A 14413-nucleotide genomic window follows, 5' to 3' on the forward strand; every position below is an offset into this window, starting at 1 on the left:
AGGGATTCCCCCCCCCCCTCAGATGACACTTTGGTATTTTTTAAGATTTTATCAGGCCTTTCCTCTATTGAAGGATTATCATTTAAAAAATAAATGTAATTTTGCAGTTAATAAGACTGAGAGCAAGAAATCAAGGTGTTTTTGGATAGACTTCTATAACATCTAAGTTATGGGATTTGGCCAATGGAAGGAATGAAGGTTTAAGGTATGTCTTTAATCCAAACCATGAACTGTTGCTAAACCTAAAGTGAAAAGTAAAAAACACTGGCAACTGCCAGTGCTACCCATCAATCCACTAGTAGACAGACCTGTGGCATCAGTTTCAAAATTCAATGTTGTCTTGCTCTCAAGTTCCCATTCACAAGAATTTCAGAAAACTTACTCTGACCTTGCGGTAGCTACATCTGATGTAAAACTGTCCAATTTCAAAAAATTGAATAAAATTTTACTTAAGATGATTAAGCTAGGGCAACTTGCTCATTTTGAGTACACTGTACAACCTCGTTAGTTCCCAGAACTCAAAAAAACTATGCAAACTCGTTGCCTCAAAAAAATGAGTAAAGTTTACTTGAGATGACTAAGTTAAGGCAACTTATTCACTTTGAGTACAGAGTAGAGATGGACCGATCCGATATTACGTATCGTTATCAGTCCGATACTGACCTAAATTACTGGATCGGAGAGAAATAAAAAATGTAATCGATCAATTAAATATCAAAAACGCACCTCACAAAACTTGCGACATGGCATAACTCAGCTCATAACCGTAGCACATCGGAGCAGTATGCATCATGTGATAGAACGGCTGTGGCGTGCTGGACCTGTCAGCGGTCTGGTTGAGTATTTGGAGCCTCGCTACCAAACCGGTATTTCATCTCTGAGAAAGTTATCCCAGAGAGAAGTAAAGCAAGTGTGTAAGTTCATCTCTGAATGTTTGTAAAGCATTCCAGTGTTAAGCTTAACAACCGATATATGGAGCGACTGACTCTTCTCTCTCCCTCCCTCTCCTGCTGCTACTTCAATTGTGAAACTGATTAATGATCAGCTGATCGGCTTTTCTGTCGCAAGTCTGTCTCTCTTGTTTGTTTTTGACCCACTTTGCGCCAGAAAGAAGAAACCAGCGCCTGAACAACAGCAGCACGTTTAAGCTTGATAATCTGTTGTTAGAACTTTTTTAATATTACTTTCTACACCAGGATCTTTTTCTACGCAGCTGACGGCTGGTAACTGTGCAGGGGCGGATCTAGCAAATTTTAGCCAGGGGGGCAGATAGAGCATGAACAGGGGAAAGGGGGCACAAAGACATACTTTTCTTTCTTATTCTCATTTAAAATATCTAGCTTTTAACTCATTCACTGCCATTGACGTCTATAGCCGTCAATTGCAGTGTATGAGTCAATGGGTTTAACTCATTCACTGCCAATGGCTGGCAGTGAATGAGTTAATAATTAATTATCTGAATCTCACACCCAAAGTTTTAATCTGATGTAAAATGTATAGAAGTCCATTACTGTATAGAGTAACTATTAAGGCAAGGCAAGTTTATTTGTATAGCACAATTCAACAACAAGGTGATTCAAAGTGCTTTACAGAGACATTAGAAACAAAAACAAATAAAAAGCATGATTTAAAATTTATTAAAACAAGCAAACAAACAAACTAACTAATTAACAAACAAACAAACAAACAAACAAAACAGTATATAAAATCAAAACAGATAAAATCAAAACAGATAAAATCAGTAGTTAATGTAAGTTTTGAAATTTAAGCTTAAAAGTGTGGATTTGGTGCTTTATTCAAATGCAGCTGAGAACAGGTGAGTCTTCAACCTGGATTTAAATAAACTGAGTGTTTCAGTTGATCTGAGGCTTTCTGGGAGTTTGTTCCAGATATAAGGAGCATAAAAGCTGAATGCAGCTTCTCCGTGTCTGGTTCTGACTCTGGGAACTGATAAAAGACCGGATCCAGATGACCTAAGGGATCTGGAAGGTTCATACTGGGTCAGAAGGTCACTGATGTATTTTGGTCCTAAACCATTCAGAGCTTTATAGACCAGCATCAGAACTTTAAAGTCTATCCTCTGACGGACAGGCAGCCAGTGTAAAGACCTCAGAGCTGGACTGATGTGGTCCACTTTTTTGGTCTTAGTGAGGGCTCGAGCAGCAGAGTTCTGAATGAGCTGTAGTTGTCTGACTGATTTTTTAGGTAGACCTGTAAAGATGCTGTTACAGTAATCAAGCCTACTAAAGATGAATGCATGGACTAGTTTTTCCAGGTCCTGTTGAGACATCAGATCTTTTATCCTTGATATATTCTTGAGGTGATAGTAAGCTGACTTTGTTATTGTCTTAATGTGTTTTTCTAAGTTTAGGTCTGCATCCATCACTACACCCAAATTTCTCGCCTGGTTTGTGGTTTTTAGGTGTATAGATTGAAGTTCTCTGGTGACCTGTAATCGTTTTTCTTTGGCGCCAAAGACTATTACTTCAGTTTTGTTTTTGTTTAGCTGGAGAAAATTGTGGCACAACCAGTCATTAATTTCCTCAATGCATTTACCAAGGGCCTGTACAGGGCCTCGGTCTCCTGGTGACATTGTGATATATATTTGTGTGTCATCTGCATAGCTGTGGTAGTTTATTTTGTTGTTCTTTATAATCTGTGCCAGTGGGAGCATGTAGATGTTAAACAGAAGGGGTCCCAAGATGGAACCTTGGGGAACTCCACATGTGACACTTGTCTGCTCAGATGTGAAGTTACCTATTGATACAAAATATTTCCTGTTTTCTAAGTATGTTTTGAACCAGTTTAGTACAGTTCCTGAAAGACCTGTCCAGTTCTCCAGTCGTTTGAGTAATATGTTGTGGTCAACTGTATCAAATGCTGCACTGAGATCCAGTAAAACTAAGACTGACATTTTTCCACTGTCTGTATTCAGACGTATGTCATTAAACACTTTGGTCAGAGCGGTTTCAGTGCTGTGGTTCTGTCTAAAACCTGACTGGAAGGCATCGTAGCAATTATTCTTTTTTAAGAAGTAACTGAGCTGTTGAGAAACTGCTTTTTCAATGATCTTACTTAAAAATGGGAGATTTGAGATCGGCCTGTAGTTGTTCATTTGTGTCTTTTCAAGATTGTCCTTTTTCAGTATAGGTTTTATTACAGCAGTTTTTAGTGATTCTGGAAACACACCTGATAATAAAGAAAAGTTGACGATCTGTAACAGGTCTGACTCTAAAGTCTTTGAGACCTTTTTGAAAAAACTTGTTGGCAGGACATCTAAACAGCAGGAGGAGGAGTTCAGTTGACCTAAGATGTCCTCCAGGTCTTTGCTGTTAATCGGGTGAAACTGTTTCATGGTGTTTAAACAGTTTTTTGGTGGACACAGTACATATCCTGGATCTGCTGTTGATGTACCAATTGCTTGTCTAATTTTTTGGATTTTTTCTGTCTAATATAGTAAACTGGTACTTTTTCCTTTGGGAAGGTACCATCTGTGCAGTCTGCAGTTCTGTTTAAGAAAGATGTTGAATCTATTTAGTTATTCTTGAAAGATAATTGATCTCTGTGCATTTTTTTTTCACACTGCATCAAATTAAAGTTGATTACGTCTATTAAGCATCACGCGGTGGTCAGTGGTTCCCTTTTTTTTTTTTTTTTGCTGGGAGTTTGCAACCCTATTAGTTAGGTTGTTTACTCTTTAAAATACCAGAATAGGGAGGATGGAGTAGGTTTAAGTTTATTAGATTGATCAGTATTGCTGAACTATGGAATATTTTGGGTGCAGTGTATTTTTTGCATACAGGTATAACAGAATAGCTTTAGTGGGTTTTTAAAAAAAAAACTTGAGTTTGAACTTATACAAAATGTAGCAAGATGTCAAAAAAACAGTTTTATTGATTAAAACACACTGTATCGGATTCATATCGGTATCGGCCGATATCCAAATTTATGGTATTGGTATCGGACATAAAAAAGTCGTATCGTGCCATCTCTAGTTCTAACTAACAGCTATCACCACTGCGCTTCTCTGATGCCCTATATTAAGATAATTATTTTCTGTAAAATATTTTATTTTTCACTTTTATTGAGGTGTACAAATGAGGTCAAATTTATCTAAATGTGAGTGCATAGAGTTTTCCAGAACAGAAATCAGAACTTTAAAACCCAAGTTCAGTTTTCGTAGTAGTTTCGTGGTATCGTGCCATCTCTAGTACAGAGTAAAAGCCTATTAAGTTTCCAGAACTCAAAAAAACTATGCAAACTCGCAAAAGCTTACCGTAAATCCCGGACTACAGAGCGCACCTGATTAAAAGCCGCATGCTCTAATTGTAGAAAGAAAATCAATTTTGTACTTATACAGGCCGCACCGGATTTTAAGCCGTATGCGTTTCACCTGTAATATGAGATATTCACACAGAAATACTACACGTGAGGATTTTTAACGTTTAATTTAATCTGTAAGGTAACATAAACATGGTAACATACAAAAATACATACTGCAAATACTTTTTTTCCTCGAACAGCGCCTGTAACACGGCTACCTTTAAGTATACGTACGTATCGGTAACACACAAATTACGTTGCTTATGGTTTTTTTACGAAACAGTGCACAAACAACATTACAACGTCTCTTAACAACCGATAAAAATATATACACTACTTATCATTTTGATTGGTCGCATGAAAAAAAATATGCATTAGCCGCACGTCAGTATAAGCCGCAGTGTTCACAGTGTGGGGGGGAAAAGTAGCGGCTTATGACCCGAAAACTACGGTACTTAAGATGACTGTTAGGACAACTTATTCATTGCAAGTCTGCAGTATTAAGAATAACTTGATATTTCTGGCTGTACAATACTAATTGTTTACCTACTGACAAACATTTTAAGTTCAACTAAATGAAAAAACAATTTGTGGTAACCTGAATATGATTAAAAATAATTAACAACACTTTTTGTAATGATGTTAAAATCAGCCCAATGTTTATTTTCAAACACAACAAAGTATAACAGCCAACATACTGGACACTGTTCTGCTGAACAACAAACAATTATATTGCCATCACTGTTATAATCTTATAATGAAACAAAGTCTCAGATGTAATTATTCTGAAAATAAGCTTAGGCCTACCACAAGTTTGTTTTGCACTTACATTACTTATATAATCAAAATAAAATATTTATTGTTCTGTCACAAGTGCAGTCTTTGATTTAAACAACACATTTGTTTTTCATTCCAACACAGGAGCTGGAATTTTGTAATGTTTTAAGGATGGCTTGTTTCCAGTCCAGGCATTACTGCCTGAATGACTGTCATGGATCGAGGTGATCCAAATGTAAGTGCAGAAGAAAGTCTTTAACTTCCCTTAAGTACAGTGGCAGTGGATGTGGGTTAGAGATGCAATGAGCTTGAACCTGCAGGTGACCATCTTCACTGACCACACCATCTGTGACGGAGGACTCATCTCTCCTGGTGTCCTGCAAGCAAACAATCATATTTTTTGGAACACAAACTTAATTACTTTCTTAAAACATTTTTTTCTGCATTTGGTATAGAACAGACTCCAATTTAGACAGTCTCAGGCCCCCTCCCCACCGGAGAGGTGACATTCAATGTCCCACTTGTCAGTCCCACCCAACATAGAATAATGTCATGAAAGCATCATTTTAAGGATCAAATCAGCTTCTAAAGAATTTTCCGTTTTTTCCCTCTTTGCTTCTTACTGTCTTTGAAGCTCGGGACTAGCACTACTGCTGTTGGACAGAAAGACATCAACTCAGTGAATAGAATAGAATAGAATAGCCTTTATTGTCATTGTACAGAGTACAACGAAATTGGAGTTAGGGCTGCACGATATTAGGAAAACCTGCGATGTGCGATAACTGTGATCAATACTGCGATAACGATATGACTTGCGATAAAATAAATAGCAAAAAAAAAACAAAAAACAAATACATAATTTCCGTTTTACTGCACAGTTTTATTTAATGAAAGCTGCAGTATTAGCAGTGTAACAACAAAGTGCAGTCAAACATTGAAACATTGCCCCCATAAAAAAATTTCTGAGGCTTGAATTCTGAAAGACATCCTTCCCGGTCTCTATAATTAGTTTTAAATAAACATAACTTAAATTATACTGCAAATTATCTCTATGCAGTTGTTCATCATTTTACCACTCACCAAGTAGTTATGATGCAAGTCAAAACTGGAGTGGAAACTTTACTAGATTAAACTATAGGTAAGAACTTGTCTGCTGTGGGAACACACCAAAGAACAATTGTCTACCTTTGTGGTCGTACTGGCCAAGACTAATATTATCAACAATTAAGAACAATGTAGGTAGTGTATTTTTGTAATTTTTTGAAAAAAAAAAAAGGTTTCTCTATCTTGCATTCATCCTTCCTGAGTGAATGTTTTTTATGGCAAGTTCTTGTTAAGGAAAACCAACATGTTTACTCTCCAAGGTTTTAAACATGTGCGCTGACATGTTACTATGTTTCCTGATGTACTAAAAAGTCTCTCTGAAGGTGAGCTACTTGCAGGTATGCAGAGATACTTCCTTGCAAGCTTGCTTAGCTGTGGGAATGTCATTTTGTGGAGTTTCCACCATGCCAAGGGGTCTTCCTCACTGTCTATGGCCGTGGATAGCAAGTAGCTGTTAAGCTCAGCTTCAACAGCTTGTGAGAGATGCATAAAAGAGGAGGTAGGGATTGGAGCTGCCTTGAAGAAACTGCCCAGGGACTTTTTTGCCTTCTTCAGGGGACGACTGGGTGGATCATCTGTCTGGGCCTCTGGTTCAGCGGAGCTTCTCTCCTGGAACAGAAAGCAGATTATAAGAAAAGTAAACATTTTGGACTAAATATGAATTGAAAGGTTTTATATATAAGCATGCATGAATACCTTCTGTGCCACTGCTTCCATTTCTGACATCACTCTGGTCTTGATGTCTGAGACTCGATCAGTGCTGGTGTAGCTGACTTTAAATCTGGGATCCATGAAGCACGCCATGTCCATAAGTTCCTGGGTAGCTGGATTTTCATATTTAGTAATCAGGTACTCGAGGATTTTCTTCTTAATTGATTTTGTCAAATCACTGTCTTCTTCCTTCTCTGCAAGCACCGACGTCTTCATCAGATGAAGGACTGGTTTTACATATGAAACACTAACGTAGCTCTCACCAGACAGGGCATCTGTAAAGTCTTGCAGGGGGTGTAATGCCTGGTTGACAGACTCCAGTACCTCAAGATCCTGCCAAGTAGGAATCAAGTGTCTTGATTTCTTGTCTGCTGAGATGACATCAGAAATGGCCCACTGCTGCTCCAGGACTCTCTCAATCATCTTCTGCCTGGAACCCCACCTGGTTGGGCATTCTGTGATCAGTGTGTGCTCTGGGAGGTTGAGCTTCTGCTGTGCTTTTTTCAGAGCCATCTTTGCTTTCCAGCTGTGGCAAAAATGTCCAACTAACTTTTTGCAAAGTCCAATGGCTCGGGCAATGCGGGCATCATCTTTGATAGAATTTTCTGGAGAAATAAGAGGAAACAAAAAAACTGTCATGTTTAAAACCTTTTTTTTTTTTTAAAAAAACTAATTGAAATTTATAACTAAAGTTGTCTAAAAAGGTAACATTATCCTTATCAATATCAATTTGATAATAATGTATAGCACATTTTCATTGCTAAAAAGATCTGCCTTGAATAAAACTTACCGATTGCAAGGTGCAGCCTGTGTCCAAAACACTGAAGTCTGACCCAGTTGTTTAGCTCCGTGGCTCTCACAACATTGGCACCGTTGTCTGTGGTGATGCACACTTGTCGATCTTCTTTAAGATCCCAGCTGGCTAACACCTCACGTAATACATGGGCTATATTTTCACTAGTGTGGGAGTCTGGAAAATACACAGTCTCTAGACACCGTGTTTTCAGTTCAAAGTCTTCGGTGAGGAAGTGCACTGTGAAACTCATATATGGTTCCGTTGTACGACTTGACCATAGGTCTGTAGTGCTTGCGTAGTTTTCAGCTTGGCTCAGTTCAAACATGACGGTCTTGCGGCATGTTTCATACATTTGTGGAATGGCGACATGTGAAAAGTAGTTTCGTGAGGGGATGCGGTATCTCTGGTCCACTTTATGTATCAGACTGGTGAAGCCCTCTCTGCTAACTGTATTTATAGGCATCATGTCTTTAGCCAAAAAATGTGTAATGGCCTCTGTTATTTCTTTGTACCGCTTCGACGTTTTCTCATAAGGAATTCCACTTGAAAAACTCTGATACAGAGACGGCTGTTGGACTGCTGCGCTCTTTGTCTTAACATTAGCAACCTTTGTTTGGCTAGCCCTATCTTTCTGGAACTCTTCAAACAGTTCTCTGTGGTTGTATTGAAGATGATGGTGGAGATTAGTCGTGTTTCCTCTGGTGGTTGCCACGAGTGTTCGGCAAGTTTTGCAGAGTACCTGTGTTTGGAGAACGTCGTCTTTATCAAATCCAAAGTACCTCCAAATAAGTGAGGTACTATTTTTTTTTTAGCCACGAGTTCAGTAGCATTCTCGTCACGCGTCTCGCTCTCAGCCATTACAACTCTGACTCGTTGCTGCAGCGTTGTTCGCGCCCGACCTGCGTAGGAGGCGGGCCTCTAATCCATTTGATTGGTTAATGCCGTGAAGGGCTCTATTCGACTGGTCAAATGTGTAAATGGATTTCTTTGATTGGTAAATTCTTTACAGCACGTGTGTAAACATTTTAAGGTACCCAATTATCGCAGTTTACGCCGTCTTTTGCGATGGGCCCATCGCGCAGGCTGATATCGCGATGACAATAAATTTTCGATTTATCGTGCAGCCCTAATTGGAGTGCCACTCCCTTGGTGCAAGTTTCAATAATAAATATAAATGTAAAATATAAAAAGTACAAAAAAAACAAAACAATCGTAAGTACTCAAACAATAGTATGTACAATATATACAGGATAGCAGCATTAATATAATGACAGTATGAATAGCAGCATAATATAATGACAGTGACGGTATGGAATAGGTTCAATTGTTTTTGTGCTTATTTACTACGGTGATAGCTCTGGGAAAGAAGCTATCCCTGAATCTGTTTGTCCTGGTTTTATGTGACCTGTACCGTCGGCCTGACGGTAATAGTTCAAACAGTTGATTGCTGGGGTGAGAGTGGTCCTTGATGATATTGCCAGCTCTGCTGAGGTACCGAGAGTTTGCAGTGACCTCCAGGCTGGGCAGAGAGCAGCCAGTGATCTTCTGGGCTGTGTTGATGACCCTCTGCAGTACTTTCCTGTCTGCAGCTGAGCACCCTGCATACCATGTTGTTATGCCGTACGTTAGGATGCTCTCTATGGTGGCTCTGTAAAATGTCACCAGCAGACTCTCCTCCAGGTTGTTCCTCCTGAGCACTCTCAGAAAGTGGAGACGCTGCTGGGCCTTTTTAACCACCGCTGTAGTATTTGCAGTCCAGGAGAGGTCATCAGATATCTGCACGCCCAGAAACCTCATGGAGTGTACCCTCTCCACACAGCTCCCGTGAATGTAAAGTGGGGCCGGGTCTGCTCTGCCCTTCCTGAAGTCCAAGATAAGTTCTTTAGTTTTCGTGGTGTTCAGTTGGAGGTTGTTAACTGAGTGGTGTATTTTGTGGTAAGTATTTTGGTTTTCCAATATATTAGCATTGATATATTGGAAAATTGTCAGTGACATTTATATTAATCAGGCTGAACTTTAATCATACTTTAGATCAGCCTGTTTTACTTATTGTTTTATTTGTGCTTTGGTTTGGGGAAGTTGTTTCTTTACTCGTCTTTTTCTGTCTTCTGTTATTAGACTTGAGATATGACTGCACTATGCTGTTGCTGGTGACTCAAGTTAATTCTACAAGGCATGCTGTGTAAGTAAACAAACAGCAACAGTTTGGTCTGCATTTCTTGAATGATCACATCCCCCAAACTTAGTTTAAAGGGTCTACACTGTATATAGTGAAGTCTGCAAATTTTCTAATAGCAAAATTAGTTTTGTGCCCAAATCATTTTGCACATCATTAGAATGAAAGTTATTGGCCATGTTTGCATAGCCCTTTTTAATGGCTGTGCAATCATTATAACTTACAAGACAGAAGGTCAATGTATCCATCCATCCATCCATCTTCTTCCGCTTTATCCGGGGCCGGGTCGCGGGAGCAGCAGCCTAAGCAGAGAAGCCCAGACCTCCCTCTCCCCAGCCACCTCCTCCAGCTTATCCGGGGGAACACCAAGGCGTTCCCAGGCCAGCCAAGAGATATAATCTCTCCAGCGTGTCCTGGGTCTCCCCCGGGGCCTCCTCCCGGTGGTACATGCCTGGAACACCTCACCCAGGAGGCGCCCAGAAGGCATCCTTGTCAGATGCCCAAACCACCTCAGTTGGCTCCTTTCGGTGTGGAGCAGCAGCTGCTCTACTCTGAGCCCCTCCCGCATGACTGAACTTCTCACCTTATCTCTAAAGGAGAGGCCAGCCACCCTTCGGAGGAAGCTCATTTCCGCCGCTTGTATCCGCGATCTCGTTCTTTCGGTCACTACCCACAGCTCGTGGCCGTAGGTGAGGGTAGGGACGTAGATCGACCGGTAAATTGAGAGCTTCGCTTTTACACTCAGCTCAGTCTTCACCACGACGGACCGGTGCAGCGTCCGCATTACTGCAGCTGCAGCCCCAATCCGTCTGTCGATCTCCGGCTCCCTTCTCCCATCACTCGCGAACAAGAGCCCAAGATACTTGAACTCCTCCACTTGAGGCAGGAACTCATCCCCGACCCGGAGTGGGCACTCCACCCTTTTCCGGCTGAGAACCATGGCCTCAGATTTGGAGGTGCTGATCCTCATTCCCGCTGCTTCACACTCGGCTGCGAACCGTTCCAGTGTGAGCTGGAGGCCCTCACCCGATGAAGCCAACAGAACCACATCATCCGCAAAAATCAGAGATGAGATTCTGAGGCCACCGAAGTGAAAGCCCTCCGCCACTTGGCTGCACCTAGAAATCGTGTCCATAAAAATTAGCAATAGAATCGGTGACAAAGGGCAGCCCTGGCGGAGCCCATCACCCACTGGGAGTCCAACTTATTGCCGGCAATGCGAACCAAGCTCTTGCAACGGTTGTATAGGGATCGAATGGCCCGTAGCAATGGGCCAGCCACCCCATACTCCCGCAACACCTCCCACAGGACACCCCGAGGGACACGGTCGAATGCCTTCTCCAAGTCCACAAAACACATGTAGACTGGTTGGGCAAACTCCCATTCACCCTCAAGTAGAGCAGGGCGATATGACCAAAAATATTTATCACGATATACATTTGAAAATTTGCAATAACGATATAACTGATGATATAATTGACACTTGAAAAAATACTTTACAACTTTATTAGTGCAAAAAAACACAACCCATCAATGTATTTTCACTTAAACAAGCAGCTGTTTTATGTCCATTAAAGTTATATAAAAATGTAATAGTGCAAATGCAAATTCCTTGCTAACAGTTTAACCAAAAGGTATTTCCAGTGGAAATTGGCCGACATATCCTCAGCATAACCATGTATAATACCCACAAAACTTAAAAAGAGCTTATACACACAATACGGTAATATTATGTTGAAGCACAGTACGTATCACTCCGCGAGGCTCCTGCCTACGATAGCCGTAATGCTCCGACAATCCATCAAGCGGTGCGGGTTCGTAGCTTAGCAAAGTCGTACTAAAACATTTGACAGAGCACCGTGTACGACATAAAATCGTTTCGAGGTCAGTAAACACAACCAGAATTCATACATAAGGCACATGGGATTACAAGGGGCACTGTCGATTTTCAGAAAAATCAAAGGACTGATTTTAAGTGTGCCGTATTTTCCAAAAAACACGGTAATAACGATGGCCTGCTAGCATGCTCTACCAAAAATAGTGCTTTGTTGTGTATCTGACGGACGAAGGCTAAACCAGTTCCACACCACTGAAGTTGCAGCATTTTTACAAACCAATTCTGGTTCATCCGTTTCATTTAACAATCCGCTTTCGCCCTTCTCATTCTCCGTTTTCCGCGATGTGCGTATGAAAACAAAGGCACTGTGCGTTTTATCCATATTCTATCGCGATATTTCATTTTCTTATCGTTGCCCAACATTATACCAGTATTACTGTGAACGGTATGATATGGCCCAGCCCTACCCTCAAGTATCCTTGAGAGGATAAAGAGCTGGTCCAGTGTTCTGCGACCAGGACGAAAACTGCATTGTTCCTCCTGTATCTGAGGTTCGACTAGCAGATGAACTCTCCTTTCCAGCAACCTGGCATAGACTTTCCCAGGGAGGCTGAGGAGTGTAATCCCCCTGTAGTTGGAACACACCCTCCGGTCCCCCTTCTTAATGATGGGGATCACCAGTCCAGGGGTACTGCCCCTGATCTCCATGCAACATTGTAGAGGCATGTCAACCAGGACAGCCTTAAAATGTCCAGAGCCTTCAGGAACTCGGGGCGGACCTCATCAACACCAGGGGCTCTGCCACCAAGGAGTTGTTTAACTGCCTCAGTGACCTCGCCTCCAGAAATTGGCGGGTCATTCCCCTCATCCCCAGACTCTGCTTCCTCCTCGGAAGACATGTCAGTGGGATTAAGGAGGTCCTCGAAGTATTCCTTCCACCGCCTGACAATTTTCTCAGTCGAAGTCAGCAGCGCTCCGCCAGTACTATACACAGTGCAGGTAGAGCACCGCTTTCCCCTCCTGAGACGCCTGACGGTTTGCCAGAATCTCTTCGAGGCAGTCCGAAAGTCTTTTTCCATGGCCTCTCCGAACTCCTCCCACACCTGAGTTTTTGCTTCAGCCACTGCCCGAGCCGCATTCCGCTTGGCCTGTCGGCTGCCTCCGGAGTCCGACAGGCTAACCAAGCCCGATAGGACTCCTTCTTCAGCCTGGTGGCTCCCTTCACCTCTGGTGTCCACCTCAGTGCCGCTCGGCACTGAGGAGAGTGAACACAAGGAAAGCGGCGGGGCCAGACGGCATCACCGGCCGTCTGCTGTGCTGACCAGCTAGCAGGTGTGTTCACTTACATCTTCAACGAGTCCCTGGCGAAGTCTGTGGTCCCCACATGCTTCAAAAGATCCACCATCATCCCTGTGCCCAAGAACAGCAAACCCTCATCCCTGAACGATTACCGGCCAGTTGCACTGACCTCGGTAGTAATGAAGGTGTTTGAGAGGCTGCTGAAGAACATCATCTCCTCCTCCATCCCAGACACCACAGATCCGCTGCAGTTTGCCTACAGATCCAACAGATCCACAGAGGATGCCATCGCCCACGTCCTACACACCACTCTCAGCCACGTGGACAAGAAACAGGGTAACTATGTGCGAATGCTGTTTGTTGATTACAGTTCAGCGTTTAACACAATAGTGCCCTGCAGACTGTTCACAAAGCTGAGGGATCTGGGACTTAACAGCTGTCTGTGTGCATGGGTGTTGGACTTCCTCACTGGCAGAACTCAGGTGGTGAGGGTGGGCAGGTGCTTCTCCAACAGCATCACCATCAACATAGGAGCACCTCAGGGATGTGTCCTCTCGCCACTGCTCTACTCCCTCTACACTTCAGACTGTGTGGCCACCCATGGCTCCAACACCATTGTGAAGTTTGCTGACGACACAGTGGTGTTGGGTGCCATCTCCAACAACGATGAGGCGGCCTACATGGATGAAGTGAAGAATCTGGCATAGTGGTGCCAGGACAACAACCTCCAGCTGAACGTCAGCAAGACCAAGGAGCTGGTGGTGGACTTCAGAAGGGGTCAGCACAGAGACTACAAGCCTATTATCATCAATGGAGCTCCAGTGGAGAGGGTGCAGTCCTTCAAGTATCTTGGTGTCCACATCTCCTCAGACCTGACATGGGCTGCCCACATTCAGGTCCAGACCAAAAAGGCTAGGCAGCGCCTGTATCACCTACGACAACTGAGGAAGTTCAGGGTCTCTCCAAAGATCCTCAGGATTTTCTATACAGGCGCTGTGGAGAGCATCCTCACACAGAACATGACATCGTGGTTTGGGAACAGCTGTGTGAAGGACCAAAAAGCTCTCCAGAGAGTGATCCGTACAGCAGAACGCTGCTGCAGGATTGCTCTCCCCCCGCTTCAGGACACCTACACCAGGAGATGCCGGACTAGAGCAGCGCAGATACTGAAGGACCCGTCCCATCCTGGCAACAAACTGTTCCAACTTCTGCAATCTGGTAGAAGGTTCCGCATCTTCCGGGCAAGGACAGAGAGACTCAAGAGGAGCTTCTATCCCCAAGCCATCCGTGCCCTAAACACACACACCCTCCCTCTCACATCATCTATAATTGACTGAGACAGGACTCTTCCAGACACTCTAAACCAAGGCACAATGTACATTTCAAATTC

At 42.6% G+C, this 14413-nt stretch overlaps 1 protein-coding gene across 1 annotated transcript; it reads right to left on the minus strand.

The window, feature by feature from the left end:
• Nucleotides 1–5959: 5959 nt before the first annotated feature.
• On the minus strand, nucleotides 5960–9294 carry LOC113019441 (E3 SUMO-protein ligase ZBED1-like). The gene is made up of 3 exons (XM_026163169.2): nucleotides 7706–9294; nucleotides 6901–7520; nucleotides 5960–6813 (listed from the first exon to the last, which is right to left on the minus strand). Exons 1-3 carry the CDS (start codon nucleotides 8175–8177, stop codon nucleotides 6418–6420), a joined length of 1488 nt encoding a protein of 495 aa, XP_026018954.2. The 5' UTR covers nucleotides 8178–9294; the 3' UTR covers nucleotides 5960–6417.
• Nucleotides 9295–14413: the final 5119 nt, after the last annotated feature.

This window comes from Astatotilapia calliptera, chromosome 3, assembly GCF_964374335.1.
Source record: "Astatotilapia calliptera chromosome 3, fAstCal68.1, whole genome shotgun sequence".
Lineage (NCBI taxonomy): Eukaryota > Metazoa > Chordata > Actinopteri > Cichliformes > Cichlidae > Astatotilapia > Astatotilapia calliptera.